Consider the following 19,294-nt stretch of genomic DNA (forward strand, 5'->3'; position numbering starts at 1 on the left):
AAAGAAACTCCTCTACGCATTTAATCGAGTTATAAGTTCTTACATACACATAAATACGGAACGAAAAATGTGAGAAAACACAAGTCTGAACACAAAGTATTATAAAAAATTCTTTTAATATATGGAACAATTAACGAAAAAAAAAAAAAAAAAAAAAAAAAAAAAAAAAAGGAAAAAGAATAAGGAAAAGTACCATAAAACATTAGGCGTTACATACACATACATACATACATACATATATAAAATTGCAGAAATTGAGACTTTTTTTTTATTTTTTTATCTAATTACTCTTATTATTATTGTTTCTAAGATTATTGTTTTAAAAAGGATGCTCCACACATTATACATACATAAATGCTAATACGACATGTATATATATATATATATATATATATATATATATATATATATATATATGTACAGAGTTTAAATTGAAATCATAATTGCTTTTGTCTCTCCGTCTCTATTTTTGTTTTTGCTTTCGTGTTATTTTATAAAAATTCATCCAAGTTATAATAGTATTTATTGTATGAACGGTGTAGGGTAATAAGTAAAAACTGATGACCATTTGATTATGAAAAGCTGTGATTTTTAATTAAAATCAAAAAAAAAAAAAAGAAGAAAACAACAAGAAACTTTAAAATTATTGCCAAACAGTTTTTGAATATTTTAGTGGAGGAATGGAGTAATACTTTTTATTAATGTTGCGATTATTTAAACATTTTATTATGACTTTTAAGATATAAGTTTTCATATAAATGCAAATATTTTCTATATATATATATACATTCTGAACCAGATGCGCCAGCAAGTTCTAGTCAATTAAACGGTCTGCGGTAACATAAATTAAAAACTTTCCGTCCTTTTTATGATATTCAAGTTAAAGCTTTAACTGACGTTTAACCATAATTGCAATGTGATTCGTATATCGAAGGGGAATAAGAAAATTATATTCGGTTGTGTCCGAATCTTTTATACGCATCACCGAAAGAACTCCATTTTCACACTTTATCATATTGGGAGGGCGGGACTGATTTAGAATTTTTAGCACAGGTACCACATATATGGCCATACGGATATGGTATTAGGTACCAAGTCAAAGCAATGTGAAGCCTTGCTGGGTGGATGAGGGCACCTTTTTCATTTTCGCCCATACACCATGCGTTCAAATTTTGATAGGTTTATCTTCTGCTGTAATTTGTCAGTAGCCATCGAAAACAGAAAGATGTTTTTTTTTTTTTTTAGGAATACAGGAGGGCAGTTTATGTGGTAGTGTGGGTGTATCTTTTAACCGGTTTAGCGCATTTTCAATGCCAATCTGCTTGCTAAAACTTCTTTGTTTGTATAAATTTGAATCTAATAATGTCTCCATATTTGCGACCAGGAGAATATTTACCAAAAGGCATTCAGAATTTGTTGCTGATTAAAAATACGCATACTTTATGGGCTCTCTGAAGCTCCCTTCTGGATGTTGCAAACGTTAGGGTAACATCATCCTTCGGTGATGTGTACAAAGATAATTTAATATTCATAGTGAATCCCCCTCTCATCTTGTCTCTACATATGTTTAATAGTACAACAGTCAATAAACAAAGCAAATGCACATATGAGCGCTCGACAGTAGGGTACAATTACGCATTCGTAGTTATCATAGCGTACAATATCGTTTTACATTGGTCATTTTACATTGGTCGTAACTGTTGGTCGAAAGAACTTATCGGCACATTTGCATATGGAATGCCAAAATTAAAATATAAATAGTGCTTGATGATTTTATTCAAATTGAATTAAGTCCCAAAAAAAAAAAAAAAAAATCCCTAATAAAGTAACAACGGTTTTGCGCAAAAGGCGTTCACCGTCTTTATATGCCCGAAAGTTGTTCTCTATAAGAGCTAATATTGTACTAATAAAAGTACGTATTTCAAGACTTGTTTGTAGAGGACAGGTAGCCTGCCTTGCCTATTTTCAAACTTCGCCTTAGTAATTCAGCTTGACTTAAGAATGAGAAGGTACGTAGACTCAACTCAGTAGAATTGACGAAAAATATTACACCAATCACGAACATAACATAAAAAAACACGCAACTCTTTTTTTACACGAATTTTGAAATAACCCGGTTCACCAACAACAAGAAAAAATACACTTTTTTACACGAATTTTTTGTTCAAGCACGAATTTAAAAAATACATTTTTTTAATTCTCTTTTTTGACTGTCCTCTCATATATATCTATAGCAACATAGCAAGAATGGATTTATTTATGGCTTGTGATCGTCGTAGTAGATGCACTTTTCATCACCAGTCACAATGGGTCACAGAAAACTTTTCCATTTTGCCTGGCAAGCAATGAAGGCAAATGAAGGTTTTGAGCGTTCCACAATTTCGCCGTTATGTGCACTTGTACATAGCATCAATTTGGCATTTTTGATTGCAAAGTCGCTGACCAAAATTAATGCAAGCACTTAATAATTTCAAAAAAGTTCTAAAAGCTGATGGTCACATTAAAGCTTTCTTAAGTCTATAGTGAGATTTCCACTATAATCTGTATTGATGTAAATTGGTTGATTTCGCAATTGATATTTTCTCCTTATTCCAATTAAAATTTTTATCCGTTGTCCTTATTGATTGAGTTTTCCTGCACATTTTTTTTTGGAATAAAAATGCATTGTTTCTGTTCGATACGTACCTACTAGTATGGATTTCATTATTACTTTTTTTGCACGGTTTTTGGGACAATATCCCGAGTTTTAACCTCTTATACGATTTTTTTAATCTGCGGAAGATAGGCCCAACACGATTTTTTACACAATTTTGTAAGGCGTGTATCTACCGTGTAAAAAAAGAGTAGCGTGCATATATGAAATGTCTATTGTCGTAGCTTATCGACGAAATCATCACGCTATTATATAGCGATCTGGCGATTGTGAGCATATTGAAAGTTCATCGATATATAGCCTAAAGTAAAGAAAATCTAGAGCTGAATGTGATGTTAAATGATTTCGCTTTCTAAGCGAGTCTGTTCTTAAATTGAAGAATTATTATTCAAATACAGTTGTTTGGCCTCTGTACTTGTAATTAGTAAATAATTAGTGTTTGAAATTAACTTGAGGTTGTTTTTGCTGCATTTCACTTCTTTGCATTGTACATTGAATAGGTTTCGTTTCAGAAAAATCAATTGATTGAATAAAAACGATTGAAAAAGAATAAAAATTTTATATTATTTATGTTTTTTTTATTGCTTTACTATTTTATAAAATATTTAAATAAGCAAACGCACACAAATGCATTTATTATAAGGTAAGTAATTATTATAAACATTTGTTAATATCAATGAAAATGTGATAAAATTCCATAAAACCTCAGCATTTATTATTATGCAGTTTTTATGGTTTTTGCATAATTAATGTGTTCGGTTCATTTTTTTTTTTTTTTTTTTAATATTTTAATTGAAAAAAAAAAAAAAAAAAAAAGAAAAACGTTTACAGTGCATAATATAATAACATTTTAATAATGAAAGAAAAAAAAAGAGAAAAGTGAAAAAGAAAAAGTCAGTAATTTTAAAATGAATTACTACTGATTAATTACCTGCAAACACTGCGGTTTAATGAATTAAATTGTAGAATGCCGCATTAAAATTTATTATTTACAACTGATTTCAATTAATGACTAACTGCAATAATTATATTATTATTATTTTTATTTTTATTTTTTTTTTTTCGAATAAAACATATCAAATAGGTTGAGAAATTGAAAAATAACATTCAAAAATCTGGTGAATACATAGATCAGGCGCATTAAGAAGTGACCTTGTCAAGGTTTCGTGCTAGTAGTAATTGTTTTGATAGCAAGGATTACGTAGTGTAAAGATATTTAGCTACATTTCTCCCAGGGTATCGTAGGTCACGGAGGTCCGATTTTTGTAAGACTAGACGACCTAAACATTAGATGTGCAAATAAATTCCTTTCGCTACGATTCGTCGCTTCATAAAATGTTAAATTTTCCTCGAAATTTCAGGCTTGCAAGCAAGTCCTTCAGTCCTACTATATATCGCACTTTAATGACATGTCATTTAGGTAGGAATTAATCTGGAAATAAATGCAACTGCCGTAGGCTGCGAAACGGCAAGAAAGAGTTTGTAAACCTCTGCGAAATTGTATTCATGAAAATGATGAAATTCGTCTCTCACAAAAACCTCACCTCACATATTGTCTAGATCTGTCCCCCGTCCGTTTACCGCTAATTCAGATCGATGCGGTCATTTCTAACAGGTCAACGGTTCATAGGAGTTAAAAATATGCGCAAATCGAGAAATTGCTATAGCGGAAGTATCCATAAGCTATCCGATAAATAGCAAAATGCCATAGATAACGACGGTATTTGTTGCGACTGTTAAGCTTTGCAGTGTGCAGCATGTTCTAAATAAAGTTGAATTTCATTAAAAAAACGGATCGAATTTATTTGCACTACTGTGCCCAAATTTATAAGATCAAGTGAATCTTTTCTTTTTTAAACTTATTAAGGCCCCTGTCTGCGAACAGTTCCACGAAAACGACGCGTAACACTCACATAATATTCCCTGTTAGCAGCTTGGCACGGCAGAAGGACTACTACGTTACGATAATCGAAGATATCTGTTAGCATCACCGCGACTTTTTCGATCTTGTCTCACCATGTGCATGATATTCTCACAATTGATTGATTGTTTGGGTAAAATTAAGTCACATCTCCCGTAACAATGCTTTTCATGATCGACGAACAGTTAGTAATCATTTTCTCGCACCGATTGTAAAAAATTGAAAAAAATACTTTTTGTGTCGTATAAACCCAAGAATAGTTTCAGCACTAATGACGTTTATGATGTGAAATTTGACACAGATGCCTGTCACAGTGCTACCAATTTAGAAAAAGAATACTTCTCTTACTTATATTTATTTTCATTTAATTTGAGTGAATATTAAATTTATGTGCAGATTAGGTAAAACAAGAGAGAACACATGTTAGACTACTATCCAGCGGATACGTTGTCCAATTCAAGATTCTTCTCATATAATAAGTGCTTGTAAGCGCCTTCAAGAAGGTTTTTAAGCTGACACGCAAAATGGAAATACTCCAAGGTTGATACTTTCCTTTACGTGTTTCGAATGCTAGCAACATTTAAGATACATATGCCGGCAAAGATAGAAAGGTCGAAGGACGACGATAATGACGAGAGAGAAGTGTGAAGAGGTTATGACCTCTTGAAAAAGAGTCTAAATAAGATTGTTGAAGAGATGAAAGATTGACGGTATGCAAACGCCGATCATGATCAACATTGCAGTCAAGATCATGGGCCATTAGCAATAACAGCAATAAGCATTGTCTTGGCTTAAAAGAAAAGGGTTTGTTATAAATTTTGTTCACCTTAAGCAGAATGTATAGCCACCTGCTAAAGGGCTGAAATGCCCGAGGAGTATTACAGGCGACGAAAGTATTAGTCCTTTGCGTCAGTTACGTCACATATACATTGATGGGAAATTGTCTGCGATTTCGAGAGAATGGGAATTGGAGTCGGACTCGTTTATTTACCTACGAGTCTATTAAGAGATTTATTTATTTATTTATGTTTTTTTTTTATGAAAACTTGAAGTTAACTTAGGTTGTCATCGATATATGTATCGTTGGAATGAAGTTTTATAATAAGATTGGTATAAGGTAAGATATAAGGTATCTAAGTTTCAATGAAATCTTTTTTAAATAAAAAAGTTTCGTAAAATACGATTGCAACGCAGCACGGTACGAGTTAATCGAGTTGACAATAAAAGCAATTTGCTTGCAATCATATGTAGTATCCTGTTGTACAAAGAAGAAGTAAACCTTCGTTTGGAAATTCGAAAAAGTCATGGTATACTCTTGTCATTACGACTACTGTGCGATGTCGTTATTGGCTGAAGCCGATGATAAGTTTGCATGCATCAGTTTTTCAAAATTCATGCCACGAAATATTTGCAAAAACTTTTTTTTGGGTTTCCATTATTTTTATATTTATATATAATAAAATGAAAGTAGAAAAATTTGTTGGGCTAATTATTTTATGATTGTGTCTCTTTTTTACTTTCACATATTTTGTTTTTCTCTCTTTGTAATTAATTGAAATAAATGAATGGTGGGCAAGTCAATAATAGAAGAAATATGTAAACATATTTAAAATTTATTACGTAGGCGCAAACACTTTTGTGGAATACATTCAACAAAAAAAAAAAAAAAAAAAAAACTGAAAAAAAAAGAATTTATATTTTTTTATTTATTTTTTTTTATTATTACTTTTATTATTATTATTATTTTCACCGCAATACAAGCCACCTGCTTGAAATGTTATTACTTTCACATTAAGCAAAAAAGGAACAGAAAAAAAAAAAAAAAAATTGAAAGTTTGATCAATATTTAAAACACCTTAGGCAAAATAAAGTTTGATAGGCGCTTGCAATAACATTCGTGGGTTATTCGTTTCTTCCTTTACATCATATTGCAAAGCTTATTAAGCTCTTTATAAATTAAGCTATATGTGCATTAAATATACCTGATTGCCTTCCATTATTTGCTATTCGTTCTTAGCCAATGGCTCCAGTGAATTGTTCTTGTTTATCTTCAGAAAAAAAGAGAGACTTTCCAGGTTTCCGTTTCGCCTCGGACTTAACAAAGCAATGATTTAGAAAAAATGATATCTGTCGTTGCGTTTTATTACATATATAATATATATATATATATATATAATTGTTGATCAGAAGCCGCATACGATCTCGGCGAATTTGATTAGCTGATGTTAGTTAGTTAGTGTCTAGTCGATCAGAACAAGAAAGATGATGGGGATTAAAGAAATTTGCCGAGCTAGTCCCGGGCACGGATCAACAGCACAATGAATAAAATCTTGAAATATTGACACAAATTGTAATTTTTCTTCAACTCTACGACTCATCACAAATCTGACAGTGGCGGAATTTCCTCTTTTTGCGAATTATGCATAGAAGCAATATATTAATGGTTATCACTTCCCATTTCCCAAAATGTCCTTAAGTGTTCTGTTTTATTCGGATCTGATAGTTTCAATGCTGAATCAAGCATTGGCAACTTGGTACTACTTAAGACATTGGTCGCCTTTGCTGTATTTGCTATCGAAATTTCTTCGATTGTTTTCCGTCCATCAAAACTTGAATTCATAAGTTTCAACTGCTCTAACGAAGCACGTAATAGATGCAAGACAATCGAAATTACTTAACTATACTCCCATTTCATAAAACATACCGCCCGCTTCCTGTTTCTGTTACAAACTAATTTTAATGAATTGATAAAGGATTTAACAAACATAAAACGGCTATTACTGGTTATCCGATCATGCATGCACGAATGCTTATCAGCTTTACCTACCTAGCCGGTATTCTTTCCCCCTAATCGATATTTGTTATTATTTATTCGCTATTCTGATGTGTGTTGACTCACTTTTACACTGTAATTTCTTCGCCAAGCTTAACCTGATTGAAAAAATAAAAGTTTAGGCAAAACTCACGTTATCGTTCCAAGAATAGTTGTGCATTCTTTAGTATTTGTCGACTATGATATTTGCTAATTAGTGTTTATTGTTGATTTCTAAGAAATCCTTTCATTCTTCAGCTTAAAGGCACGGAAGACTTTTAAAGCTAATGATCGAAAATTATTGTATAAATCTATAAAGACGACTCAAGAGATGAATATACGGAACAAAAATTTTGGAGATCACGGGAAAAATCATCTGCCTTTCAAAGGATTGTCGGCCAATCGATAGGAGCGTTGCACACACACACACACACACACACACATTTACTGGATGTGATTGCGTCCGATTGTTTTTCTCTGTCCCATAATAAAATTATCATTTCAAGGAAATTATTTTCGGTTGATTGAAAGTATAAAGAAATCCACCTAAAAAGGGTAGGTCGATCAGTCTATTCAAACCGTAAAAAAATAGTGCAAAGCAAATGTTAGAAATTCCGAAACGTTTTTATACGCGATGTACGTCGTTTATTGCGAGCTTGAGTTATTTAAACTGTTACTGTTTACTCATATATCGTTTAAATATTTGCATTCCTTTACTTTTTCAACTCTGTCAACTATCAAATTAATAAATTTAAACGAATCCGTAGTGTCTTAAGCATTTAAGAAATTCGATTTTTTCCGATATGCATTTATTTGTTTTTGGTTTCATTTTTTTTTTTTTTTTTGAATTTTCATTGAAATTCTTGATATATATGATGTAAGCCTATTGATAAAGTGTGCGTGTGTTTCTACTTGTGTTTGCATGTGAATTTGTGTTGAGATTGTAAAAAAAAATTTAATTTGTGTACAAAAGAATTTGTGGCTTTAGCTTTAGTTGTTATTGCAATGATGGCTCATGGATTACACATGTGCAAGCCGTTTGGCTTAATCAGTTTTAATCTATTTGCACTAATGATAAATTCAATTACGGTGTACGGATAAATTCGTCAAGCAAATGCATGCACATTTATGCGGTAATTCATATAAAAACTGGTAACAAATTATTGTGAAAGGTTTTTCGTTCAATTTTTCCCAAGCAATTAAATTAAATGAATTTGACAATTTCGGCAAAAAAATGCATATATATATATATATATATATATATGCGTTTATGTGATAAAATTTATTCATTTTATGAGCGTTATACGTGCACATTTTCCAATAATTTATAAATCAATTTCAAGGATATTAAACAAAAATGAAACATTTCCAGAGGAATGTTTAAATAAATAATAAAAACAAAAAATAAAAAAAAATAAAAAAATTTGCAAAAAAATTAAACATAAGAAGAAATTTCTCATAATTTGAAAATGTATTTATGGTTTTAAGCAATTCGGTTAATTGATGGGGGATGGCGTGGGCGGGGAGATCTCTTGAATTCATATAAGAAAATTTCAACTTTCATTTCATATTATCGTACGTATCCTTTACACAATTGTTTCACAAAAATTTTATCTATTGGATATACAATCCTTTTTCATCATTCACAGTATATTTGCTTGCACATACCATCAATTCATTCAATAATCATTTCAATCAATTCAAAAAGAATACCAAAAATTCTATGTTCCTTAATAAAAAAAAAAAAAAAAAAAAAAAGAAAAGAAAATGAAAAGATATATGGAAGATTCTTTTTTTTTTTTTTTGTTTGTTTCCTTTAACGAAATCAAAGAAAAACACAAACATTAAATCACAAAACCAAATATTGCGTAAAAAGGCTTTCTAAAACTATCCTTAGCATCGCATGGGCAAACGTACAATAAAAAAAAAAAATAAGTTATTAACTGGAGGAATATTTTCAGAATTTTTTTTTTTTTTTTTTTTTTTTTTGTTCTCATCAATTTTTGTATAAGTAAGTAGAGAGTAGATAGATGACTAGAATGATTTCTATCGGATGAATTGTGCTTTTAAGATTTAGTTCTATTTCTGGCAAATATGTTTTGTTTAGTAGATGCAATACCTCCGTCGTTGTGCAGCCGGCCGAGGTGCTAACACTATGGAAGCAGTCGCTGTAGGTATCATGGGTGTAGCATTGGCTGGCGTAGCTGCGGCTGCTGGTGGCACCGGAGTTAAAGGGGTCGCGCTAACGGCAGCACCCAAAAATGGCCAAGTAGCGACGGGCGACAAACGATAACCTTAATACAATACAATATATACATATATGCACGTATTATGTATGTATGTTTATGATTATATATGTACAACAACATCATTATGGTAATATCTGGTATGGTATATATATATATATATATATATATATATATATATATACATGTGTGTGTGTGTGTGTTGATTAAATTAAATAGTCTTCAAGAGTAGAGTGTGAATTTATACATAAATTAATACATTCCGATAAATTCATAAACAATTTTCGTTCATTCATAATATCTAGAAATGTTATCGAACAATAATTATTATTATTTTATTTAAACAAGTCGAACAATTCTTTTATAATTTTTTTCACATTATTACCAAACAATAAAAAAAAAAACCATTTTCCCAAGCAGATCTGAAATTTTTTCTTGAACTTGTACAGAAGATGGTCTGTGGAAAAAACCAACTTCCACTTTTCTTACGATTATCTCAAGTGAGCAGTAAAAGGTTCAGCTAATTAAACTCTGAGAACGAGCCGTAGGTCATCTAATTAGCAGAACTAAAAGAAAAACTATTTTGATTTCCTTCAACCTATAACTAAGTAGGCGGTGGCCTGGGAGGATACCAATCAGAATTGGCTTAATCGTGTACAAGGGCGAACCAAGCCATAGAACGAGACTTCATCATCAACTATTTTAATTTCTTTTTCTTATTCTCTCATCAAAAAAAGGTTTAGACAACAACCCTTCATATAACGCGATAGTAAAATATTATAAACGAATTATTTTTACAAAAATACGATATATTTTCTATTCCTCCGACTTTTACTACTATCGATTTGTTTTGGGCGAATATATAAGGTGATTGCACGTATCTTGATCATTTTTTTCACTTGAAAAATTTATTTTTTGGGAAAAATTGGTACAATTCATGTACACATGAATCAAAGTATTTTCCAAAATCTTCTACAACTTTTTTCCCATCTTCCGGACAGAACGATATTGGTTTGCCAGCGATCCAATAATCGATGCATTTTCGGACTTCTTCAATCGCGTTTCGGCCAAGCCGCGCTGCATTGATCTGAGTGTGGCAGAACTTCCCATCCTAACTGCAACAGTGTATTCTTGACCATTCCAACGTGTGGCCGAGCGTTGTCATGAAACAAAATTACTATTCGTCTGTTAGACGGTTGTGCTGGTCTTTTTCCCAATCATGCATCGTTCAGTTTGGTTAATTGACATCGGTAGACATCTGCAGTAACAGCTTGATTCGGTCGTAGTAGCTCGTAATACACTACAACCTGCTGATCCTACTACACGCACAGCAAAACTTCATCGTCAGTCACAATACGCGCCAGAAAACACTTCTGTTTTTGCCTGGCAAGTAACGAAACTGCGATCTCGATGGCATTTCCAGTCAATGCGTAAGGTAGCTATTTTCCCTCCTTTCAGATCTTTCTCACCGCATGTAAACGTTCAGACACCGTTACGCTGTTCGAAAGTTCTTTAAGAATTGAGCTGGATTTTCGTTCAATAAGTCTTGCAATTCGTTATCTTCGAACCTTTTTGGTCTTTCAGGTCGGTCTGTGTTATTGGCATCACTTTTAAATCGTTGAAAATAAATTGGTATACAATGGAGCGGGTTTGGCGCAAGCTCCTAAAAAGGTTGAATCGGCGATGGGTTTCAGCAGCGGATTTCTTCAAATCCACCAAAAAATAGTAATGAATATCGAAAATGCAATTTTGAGCGTTCCATGATTAGCGCCTACATACTCTGAATAATACAATAATATTAAATGGGAAACTGTTATCTTGTGTCAATAAAGGCCTATAGATGATGCCGACCAAAATACATGCAAGCACTTATTACACATCATAGCTTCTAAGAGTTTCTTATCCATATTCCTATTAACTGTTAAATATTAAGCGATATCATTAGCACATTTCACTTTTCTCCCTCAATGAAAGTAAAAAGAAAGAAAAAAAAAGAGAGAGAGAGATAGATAGATAGATAGATAGATAGACAGATAGATAGATAGATCGATAGATAGATAGAGAGTGAGTGAGAGAAAGAGAGAGAAAGCGATAGAGAGGGAGATGCCTGTAATTATTGTCTCTATGTTTAGAAAGTGCAGAGGAAGAATGAATTGTCCTCCGCAATCCCATTCCTAAATAATTACGATGCTTCTATTGCTGATTTCAAAAGGAAATAAAGAATTGAGTTCAACTAAATGAATACATAATGCAGAAAAGGAATTAACTTGCAATGCATTAAATATGATTACAATAAATAATTAATTTCATACGTTACATACAAAAAATTTCGTTGGTTTTTTGCCAAGCCTTACAATGCCACACATTCAATGCCTCATTAACGCGCGTTAATGTCATATTATGAACGCATTACCATACATTAAACTCATCACATTAAATATTCTTAAATAATTTACTAGCAACAATCAACTTACTGTTGCCGATATTACGTTATTAATAAAAAAAAAAAAAAGTAACTTTTTTTTTTTTTTTTTAATTTTTTTTTTTTTTTTTTTTTTATGTATTACTAAATGCGTGCACTTTTCGGATAGCATAAAGGAATGAATTTAAATTACTAGGAACCCATAATACACGCACATACATACACTCTCGTGGAAGGCATTAAATGTTTGTCTTTCCTTTGATATATATTACGTTTTTTTTTTTTTTTTTTTTTTTTATTGGTTTAACAATCCATTCAATCAAAAGCAAGCAATTCAATTTAACTGAATTCAATAGGTTTCATTAAATTATACTACGATCCTTTTTTTTATTTATTTATTTATTTATTTATTTTATATATATATTTTTTTTTTAGGGAGGTTTTCGACTATTTAATATCAATTAAAATTTTATTAGCGTCGAACACAAAATCAAGGGTACTGTACTATGTATAGATATACATACGTTGGTATGCCTAGACACGTAAAACAGCAGCACATTGCCGGTTAATTCCATTCCTGTATAATATTTAATTAAATTTTCTCTTTCATTCATTCGATATTAATATGCTATAAATTACATAATTGAAAAGAAATGATGAAAAACAAATTATAAACGAATTTATTTTAATTTAAATTAAAAACACAAAAACACATTTAAGGCGGAAAATGTTCTTAACAGCAACTAGCTGGCAAAGGATAAGAATTTCATTAAATAACTTTTTCACTTCTTTAACAAACTTTGTAAAGAAAACAAAAACCAAAACAAAAAGAAAAAAAAAAAAGGAAAAAATTAAAACTTTTCTATTTTTTATAAATCTGTAAGAATAATATAATTATGGGATAATATTTGCTTTTCCTTCTTTTATGACAGGTTAACGTTTAAAAAGAGAAGAGACTATAGCGTTTAGCTGCTTACAATATAGTTTCATTCCTTCTTCTAAATACGAATTATACATAATAAGTAACATTTTCTTAGTTGAGTGCTCCTCATTTTAGATTAAGTATGATTCTCTGAATGGATTTATTCCATTGGGAAGATTAAATTATTTATTGGGAATTTCTATACAATTCATTAACTGCTTAGTCACGCTTATTAGGGAATATATTTGAAAACAACTCTCCACAAGTGTATCAAAGAAAGTCCGATTTAGAAGTATACAGATGTATATAAATTGAATTTTTTTTTTTTTAATATGTACAAAAAAAAAGGGAAAACATTGTACTGGTCCACGATTCAACACTAAACGCCCTCCAGCAATTCGGTTAGTGATCTAAGGACTAAGGTCTTATACAGATGGTAGGTGATTGACAAAGGGGATCGAATCCGAAACATTTTCAATGAAGTTCGCTCTTGGTTCAAAATACGTGGATGTAATAAATTACATTAAAATATATTAACTTAATTGCGATCTATAAGTTGAATGCAAGAATAGAAGACAAACAAATGGACAGATAAGCTTAGATGAAATGCAGATCTATGTCAAGTTCCTCTTCAATGAACTGTTGCATGACTAGTTGTGTACTGCATCAAAACATTTTCGAATTCGAACGTATTTTAAAATAAGTATAGAAAAAATGTACAGTGTTTTATTAAATTTCAAGCATATAAAAAAAAAAACAAGAGAAAATGATTGCCGAAATTTGGAACAAAATTCTAAATCAGGGGAAAAGACTACGTTTGAAAGTACTCCTAATCATCCACAATTAACCACAAGTTAAAATTCTAAAAAGGAAAACTACAACAATATGCGGGAGTAGTTAGTTGATGATCCGGAAAATGCAAAATTTACAAGTTCCATAAGTAATAGAATTGCGTGCACTGACCTTGAACGAGTAGTCGCCATTGAGTTGCCCTTTACAGGAACATTCTGCATTCTGCATTCTGAATGTAATAAGACTTGACGAGTGCGTTCGGAACGGGGGTCCGAATAATATGTGTACTACTGGCAATTATATAATTTGCTACAAACAAAAATATAATTAGGGAATAAACTTCATGCGAATGTTCCGAAGAAAGCTTAAGTTCTGCGATAGTAGTATTATGCTCGTATGCTGCATATGAAGATGAGTTAAAATTTCAGCCTGCTTAACACTTATCGTCCGATATATTCGGTCGCAGAAATACCTGAAACTAGAGTTGCACTCTAGTAAATGTTGTCCATTTGAATCGCTTTACAGCATAGTCTCAAGGAGAAATACTTTAGAGTTCTGTGTATTTATGCCAGGAAAGGGGGGATAGGCGATAGAGTGGGAGGACGATAGGTAGCTCAAAATCATTCGAGCCTTAACGACAATTTCTATAAGGATAATAATGAAGAAGCTTTACACTGATCTGGGTATTACTGCTGCCACCAAATCTGCCGAGCCTTCTTTCTTTCATCAATCTTCCACTAAGTAGTTTTGCTGTGTTGTTGTAGTTTTCTGTAATATTAACGCATAGAAAAAGGCCAGTGAGGGGCTTACGACTGGTCTGACCAGCTTTGAGAAAAAGAGTTGAGGAAGTAAAAATTCAGCCCAATTCCAACCAACCCATGAATAACTTTTCAATTCTTTTCAATTTTCCTTCAATATCTCTTTGTATTTCTCAATGATATGATTTATTCAATAAACTAAAATTTGGCTTAAAAAAAAGAAAATCGAGAGGGTGAGAAATATATAGAGTTTGCGTAGATAATGAATTTAATGGTATTACCTGGTCCACAGTAGATTGAAACGGAACGGAGAAGATAATTAAATTTTAAGTTTTTTTAACTTTTCTTTATTTGCTTTAGAAAGTTTTGCAGCAATTTTTTAAAAATTTATTTTCAATAAATAATTGATTTTGCGTGGGAAACAAGCACAGGTCACAAAGAACATAAGACAGTTTTATGTGCAATTTTAAGAAACAAAATGAAAATGAAACGAGCCAATCCTAGACTTTTCACATAAATCAAAAAACCACAATCATATAGTCTTTGATGAAAATCTAATACGCATCGTGAGGAAAAAACGATTGTTTTGAGAAAAGTGCCCTTAAATTTTGCAAGCTTCGATTTGGAAGCAAATCGTTATTTAACCTTTAATCTGAATCTAATAGGTTTTGGAAACTTTTACGGAAAATACAAGACTGCAATGTGGTTATTTTTCGTTTCATTTGTAATTGCTTTTTTTACTGACGACCCTTTGCTCCTATATTTGAAAGATTGCTTTTTTGAATAATTTATTAAATTTTTCATTCTGGTGCTTCTGGTGGTAAAAACAGCAAACAAAAAAGAAAAAAAAGAAAAATTTAAATAAATAAACTGACGCAAATAGATGGCAACCCTTTGAAGGTTGATATTGAAGATGAATATTATTTTAGTTCTTCTTTTGTTTCTCTTTCCCCTTTAAAATGTTCAGATGACTGGATAAATAATTTCTTTTCTTACATTTAATAAACGAAACGACAATTGAAATCAAAAACTAAAGTTTTATCATAAATACTTCCGAATGACTATGATTTCCTGATTAAATAGGAATAAAAGCATGAAAATTGCTTAGAATTAATTGCAACAGCCCACGATCTATCAGGGGTTGGACTTGTGCTCAAAATACATGTACTCTTCATGCAGTCAAAATTGGCCTAAGCTTCAGCTTGACTTGGAGAGGAGTTAAAAATAGTAAGGGAAAAGCCGGGACGAACATAGTCCGTCCGCAAAGGAAATATTTATATATTTCGGTAGGAAATTTTTGTTTTTCAAATCGTATCGTATCATAGAAATAGCGAACCAAACGGAATACATTTCCCTTAATTCACTGAAATTCTGATCATCGTGTATTGGAATAATTCCAAAAGAAGACTTTTAACAAAATATACTCATGAATATATATACTTATATATATATATATATATATATGTGGTAATAAATATAAATTAGAATTAAGCTTTAGTTATGATAAAAAATAAATCAATGATAAATAAATTTGTAATATTTGGCTTAACTCAAATCTCTCTATAATGTACACAACATCACTTGCATACGTTACTTTTTGGTAAAAATCATTTAAGTAAATTGAAATTGCCATAAAATTTGTTTGCATAAGCACCTTACAAACTGTTTTATATGCTATATATTCATATATATAAAAGATTATATATATATAAGATATATATTATTAAAATGTACTTTTAAATATACCATACGCATTGAATTATTAAATAAAGAGAATTTATAAAGAAATTACACAGAAAAAAGGAAAAAAAACAAAGGGTTTAATTAAAAAGACGGTTGGCTGAAGCAAGAATAATAGAAGAAGAGAAAATAAAAGTAGGAAAAAGCCTTATGTTAGTTAAATAATTTTTTCTTAACAAAATCTTTTTCTTTTATTCAAATTTCTTCTCTTAACGAAGCATTTATTATTAATATTAAACTTTTTTTTTTTTTTTTTTTTTTTTTTAAACTTCTCTAATTGAGAATTGTCTATTGAAATTTTAAATGTTTTAGTTAAAGAAAATAGATTTATTTCATTGTTATGTCAAATTACATAAACATAAATAATTTAATAATAAAAAAATGACAAAACTTTTCTTCTACTTCACATCTTAATTTGACACAAATTTGTTTGTGTAAACATTTAACGAGTGTCGATTTTTTTCATTATATGTAAAATAAATAATAAATCAATAAATACGTAATATTATTAATACCTATACATACGTGTCAAAAAGTTGTTAATACATATTTAAAAGAAAGATTAAATGAAACATAAAAACTTAATTTAAGAGAAGAGCACATAAAATAACACACAACGAGAATACAAGACACAAGAGATTCGATATTAATTATTAATAAAGAAAACGTATAAAACTTACCGTCTGGCCAGGGCACACAGACTGCCCGCCCCATGAAATAAATTCATTCATATTCATATTAATTCATATATATATATATATATATATATATATATATATATACATGTATGTCCCGAAGGGTAGTCCAAGTTTGATTGCAACAATTATGATGATATTTCAAGTTTGTTGTTGAGATTGAATTCCAGAGCATACGTACATACATACATCACGTGTTTGAGATAGTTGAAAAGATAAAATGGAAGGAAGAAAATATAAAAAATAGATAAAAAATTTTAATAAAATTCATTTTTCAAAAAAAGTTTGGTTTAACAAAAATAAAAATATACATATATATACGATATGTATATATAAATATTAATAATGAATATTAATTTTTCATTGTACAAAAAATAAAAATTAGTTGCATTTGAAGAAATCATGCAAACTCGCAGGAATTAGGGTTAACATCTTTTCGTGCCTTATTTAAGAATTACAGTCAAAATGCATATCATTTTATATCGCCACACCACCGAAGGATCAAACTATTCGCCTATTCGCCTTTTTATCGTCACGACAAAATTGAAATATTTCGATAAGCAGAAATATATACACACATACATACATATGTAAGCAAATTGAGTTTAATTATCAAATATAAAAAAAATCTTTGATGTTCAAAAAAAAAAAAAAAAAAAAAAGAAAAAAAGTAGCGAAAAACCTTTCAATCGAAATCGAATCTTAAGTCAATCCTAGCTAAATGGCTGCAAAATTGACGCGGCACCCGATTAGTTTGCATGCATTTGATGAAAAATCGAATGATTTTCATCAGATTATGTCATATCATGTCATAGCAGCAGAGTGAAATAATTTTTTTCTTTCACAGAGTCACTTGCATGTATTTAGCATATTTCGCGTAGTAATAAAACAGAATTATATCTATTAACATCTATTAGCCTTACCCTTAGGTGGTGAGGTAGTGTGTAAGTAAAATTCGCTTGTATTTGCGAATAAGTGTTTACTACTTTTCTCTTTCTTTTCATTTGTAGTTTTCTTTAAAGCAAATTTATTCGTTTTTCATGCATATAAAACGGCTTGAGATCTTGATTAATTCACAGTTACAATAAATAGATAAAATGAAAATTACATACATTTCAACATACGTTTTTAATCAAAGCAATCATGTGAACTTTGTTTTATTTTTACGCTGTAAGCATGATGTGCATTAATAAGAAAATCAATTAATGCAAAATATTTGATATCTAATCCAAAAATCTCTTAATTAAGTATTGCATTAGCCCTTGCAGTAAGTACGCGAAAAATAAGCTTAGCCCCTGCATACGCAAATTTAAATATATGAATAACAACTAATATTATTCACGATTCAGTCTCTCATATTTCTTCTAATTTTAGTCTTAATAGCATACGTAATTCTCGTCTGTTCTTTGTTATTAAGATGTACGACGTATAGATAAAATTTATACCCTATTCCGATAGCATTGTCGATAGCATTCCAACAAGTCGAACGATCGTGCGAACAGCAAAGTCTGCTTTTTCTTTGTAATCATATCTCGGTTCTACTGTTTTAATAAAAAAAAATATTAATAAGTCGAAGAATGCAGTTTCTGCCTAAGAATGAAAAACCTAGGCGAATAGATTGTGTGAAGCCCGAAAACTGATAGACTTATTGTCCGGCTTGAAGTCGATCGTGAACGAACTATCACAATAAAACACTGTCGAGTAAAGTCATCAAATATTCAGGTAACATGATCGTTGTCTGACTCTTGTCTTTTCTCTCCGTGTTGTAATCAAAAATCGCGACTATGGCAGAGTCAATGGGGAACTTGTGAAAGTGAAGACAGCACTTTCAAAAACTTTATATATGTAAAAAAAGTTCAGCAATAAGTACCGGACAAGTATTTGTACCGATAACACAACAAACATTATTATAAAGTTAATACTTCTCAGAGGTTATTTATTGACTTAAATTAATTACTATAAATAAATAAATAAATGCCGATTTTCGGAATGAATTTATTGCCTCTTGAAACCTTAGATTGCACTTTCCCCCAAAATTGTGGTTTTGTCTGAGGTTCACCGTGTTGCAGCCGCACTTGCAGTTCTCTAAAGTCTGATTTCGAATTTGAACCATATTTTAAAAATGTATAGAACCGATAATTCCATTGATTTCATCCGTATCCGTATAAGGTAGCAAGTAGCGTTGCCCCCTTTAACTAAGACCTTTTATACTGTGGCTCATTAGCTAAGAGATATGTTGATTAAGTGACTTTCTTTTTTGGCTTAAGCTCGTCCTAGCTACATTTGCTTCCCGCAAAGAACAACTTCAACATTCAAGATGCTTCGCGCGAATG

The 19,294-nt window shown here is 30.9% G+C and overlaps 1 protein-coding gene across 16 annotated transcripts in view; it reads right to left on the bottom strand.

The window, feature by feature from the left end:
- LOC119632371 (sex determination protein fox-1) overlaps positions 1-19,294 on the bottom strand; it is a 373,741-nt gene that overhangs the window by 20,206 nt on the left and 334,241 nt on the right. For 12 of the 16 annotated variants that reach the window (XM_038025241.1, XM_038025246.1, XM_038025243.1 and 9 more), the window contains one exon: positions 16,947-16,967. In XM_038025241.1, the coding sequence (XP_037881169.1) occupies positions 16,947-16,967 (21 nt within the window). Of the gene's footprint in view, positions 1-9,505; positions 9,681-16,946; positions 16,968-19,294 lie in introns of all 16 variants that reach the window. The other 4 variants (XM_038025249.1, XM_038025250.1, XM_038025248.1 and 1 more) reach the window with 1 other exon arrangement.

Source organism: Glossina fuscipes, unplaced genomic scaffold (assembly GCF_014805625.2).
Source record: "Glossina fuscipes isolate IAEA_lab_2018 unplaced genomic scaffold, Yale_Gfus_2 1, whole genome shotgun sequence".
Taxonomy (NCBI): domain Eukaryota; kingdom Metazoa; phylum Arthropoda; class Insecta; order Diptera; family Glossinidae; genus Glossina; species Glossina fuscipes.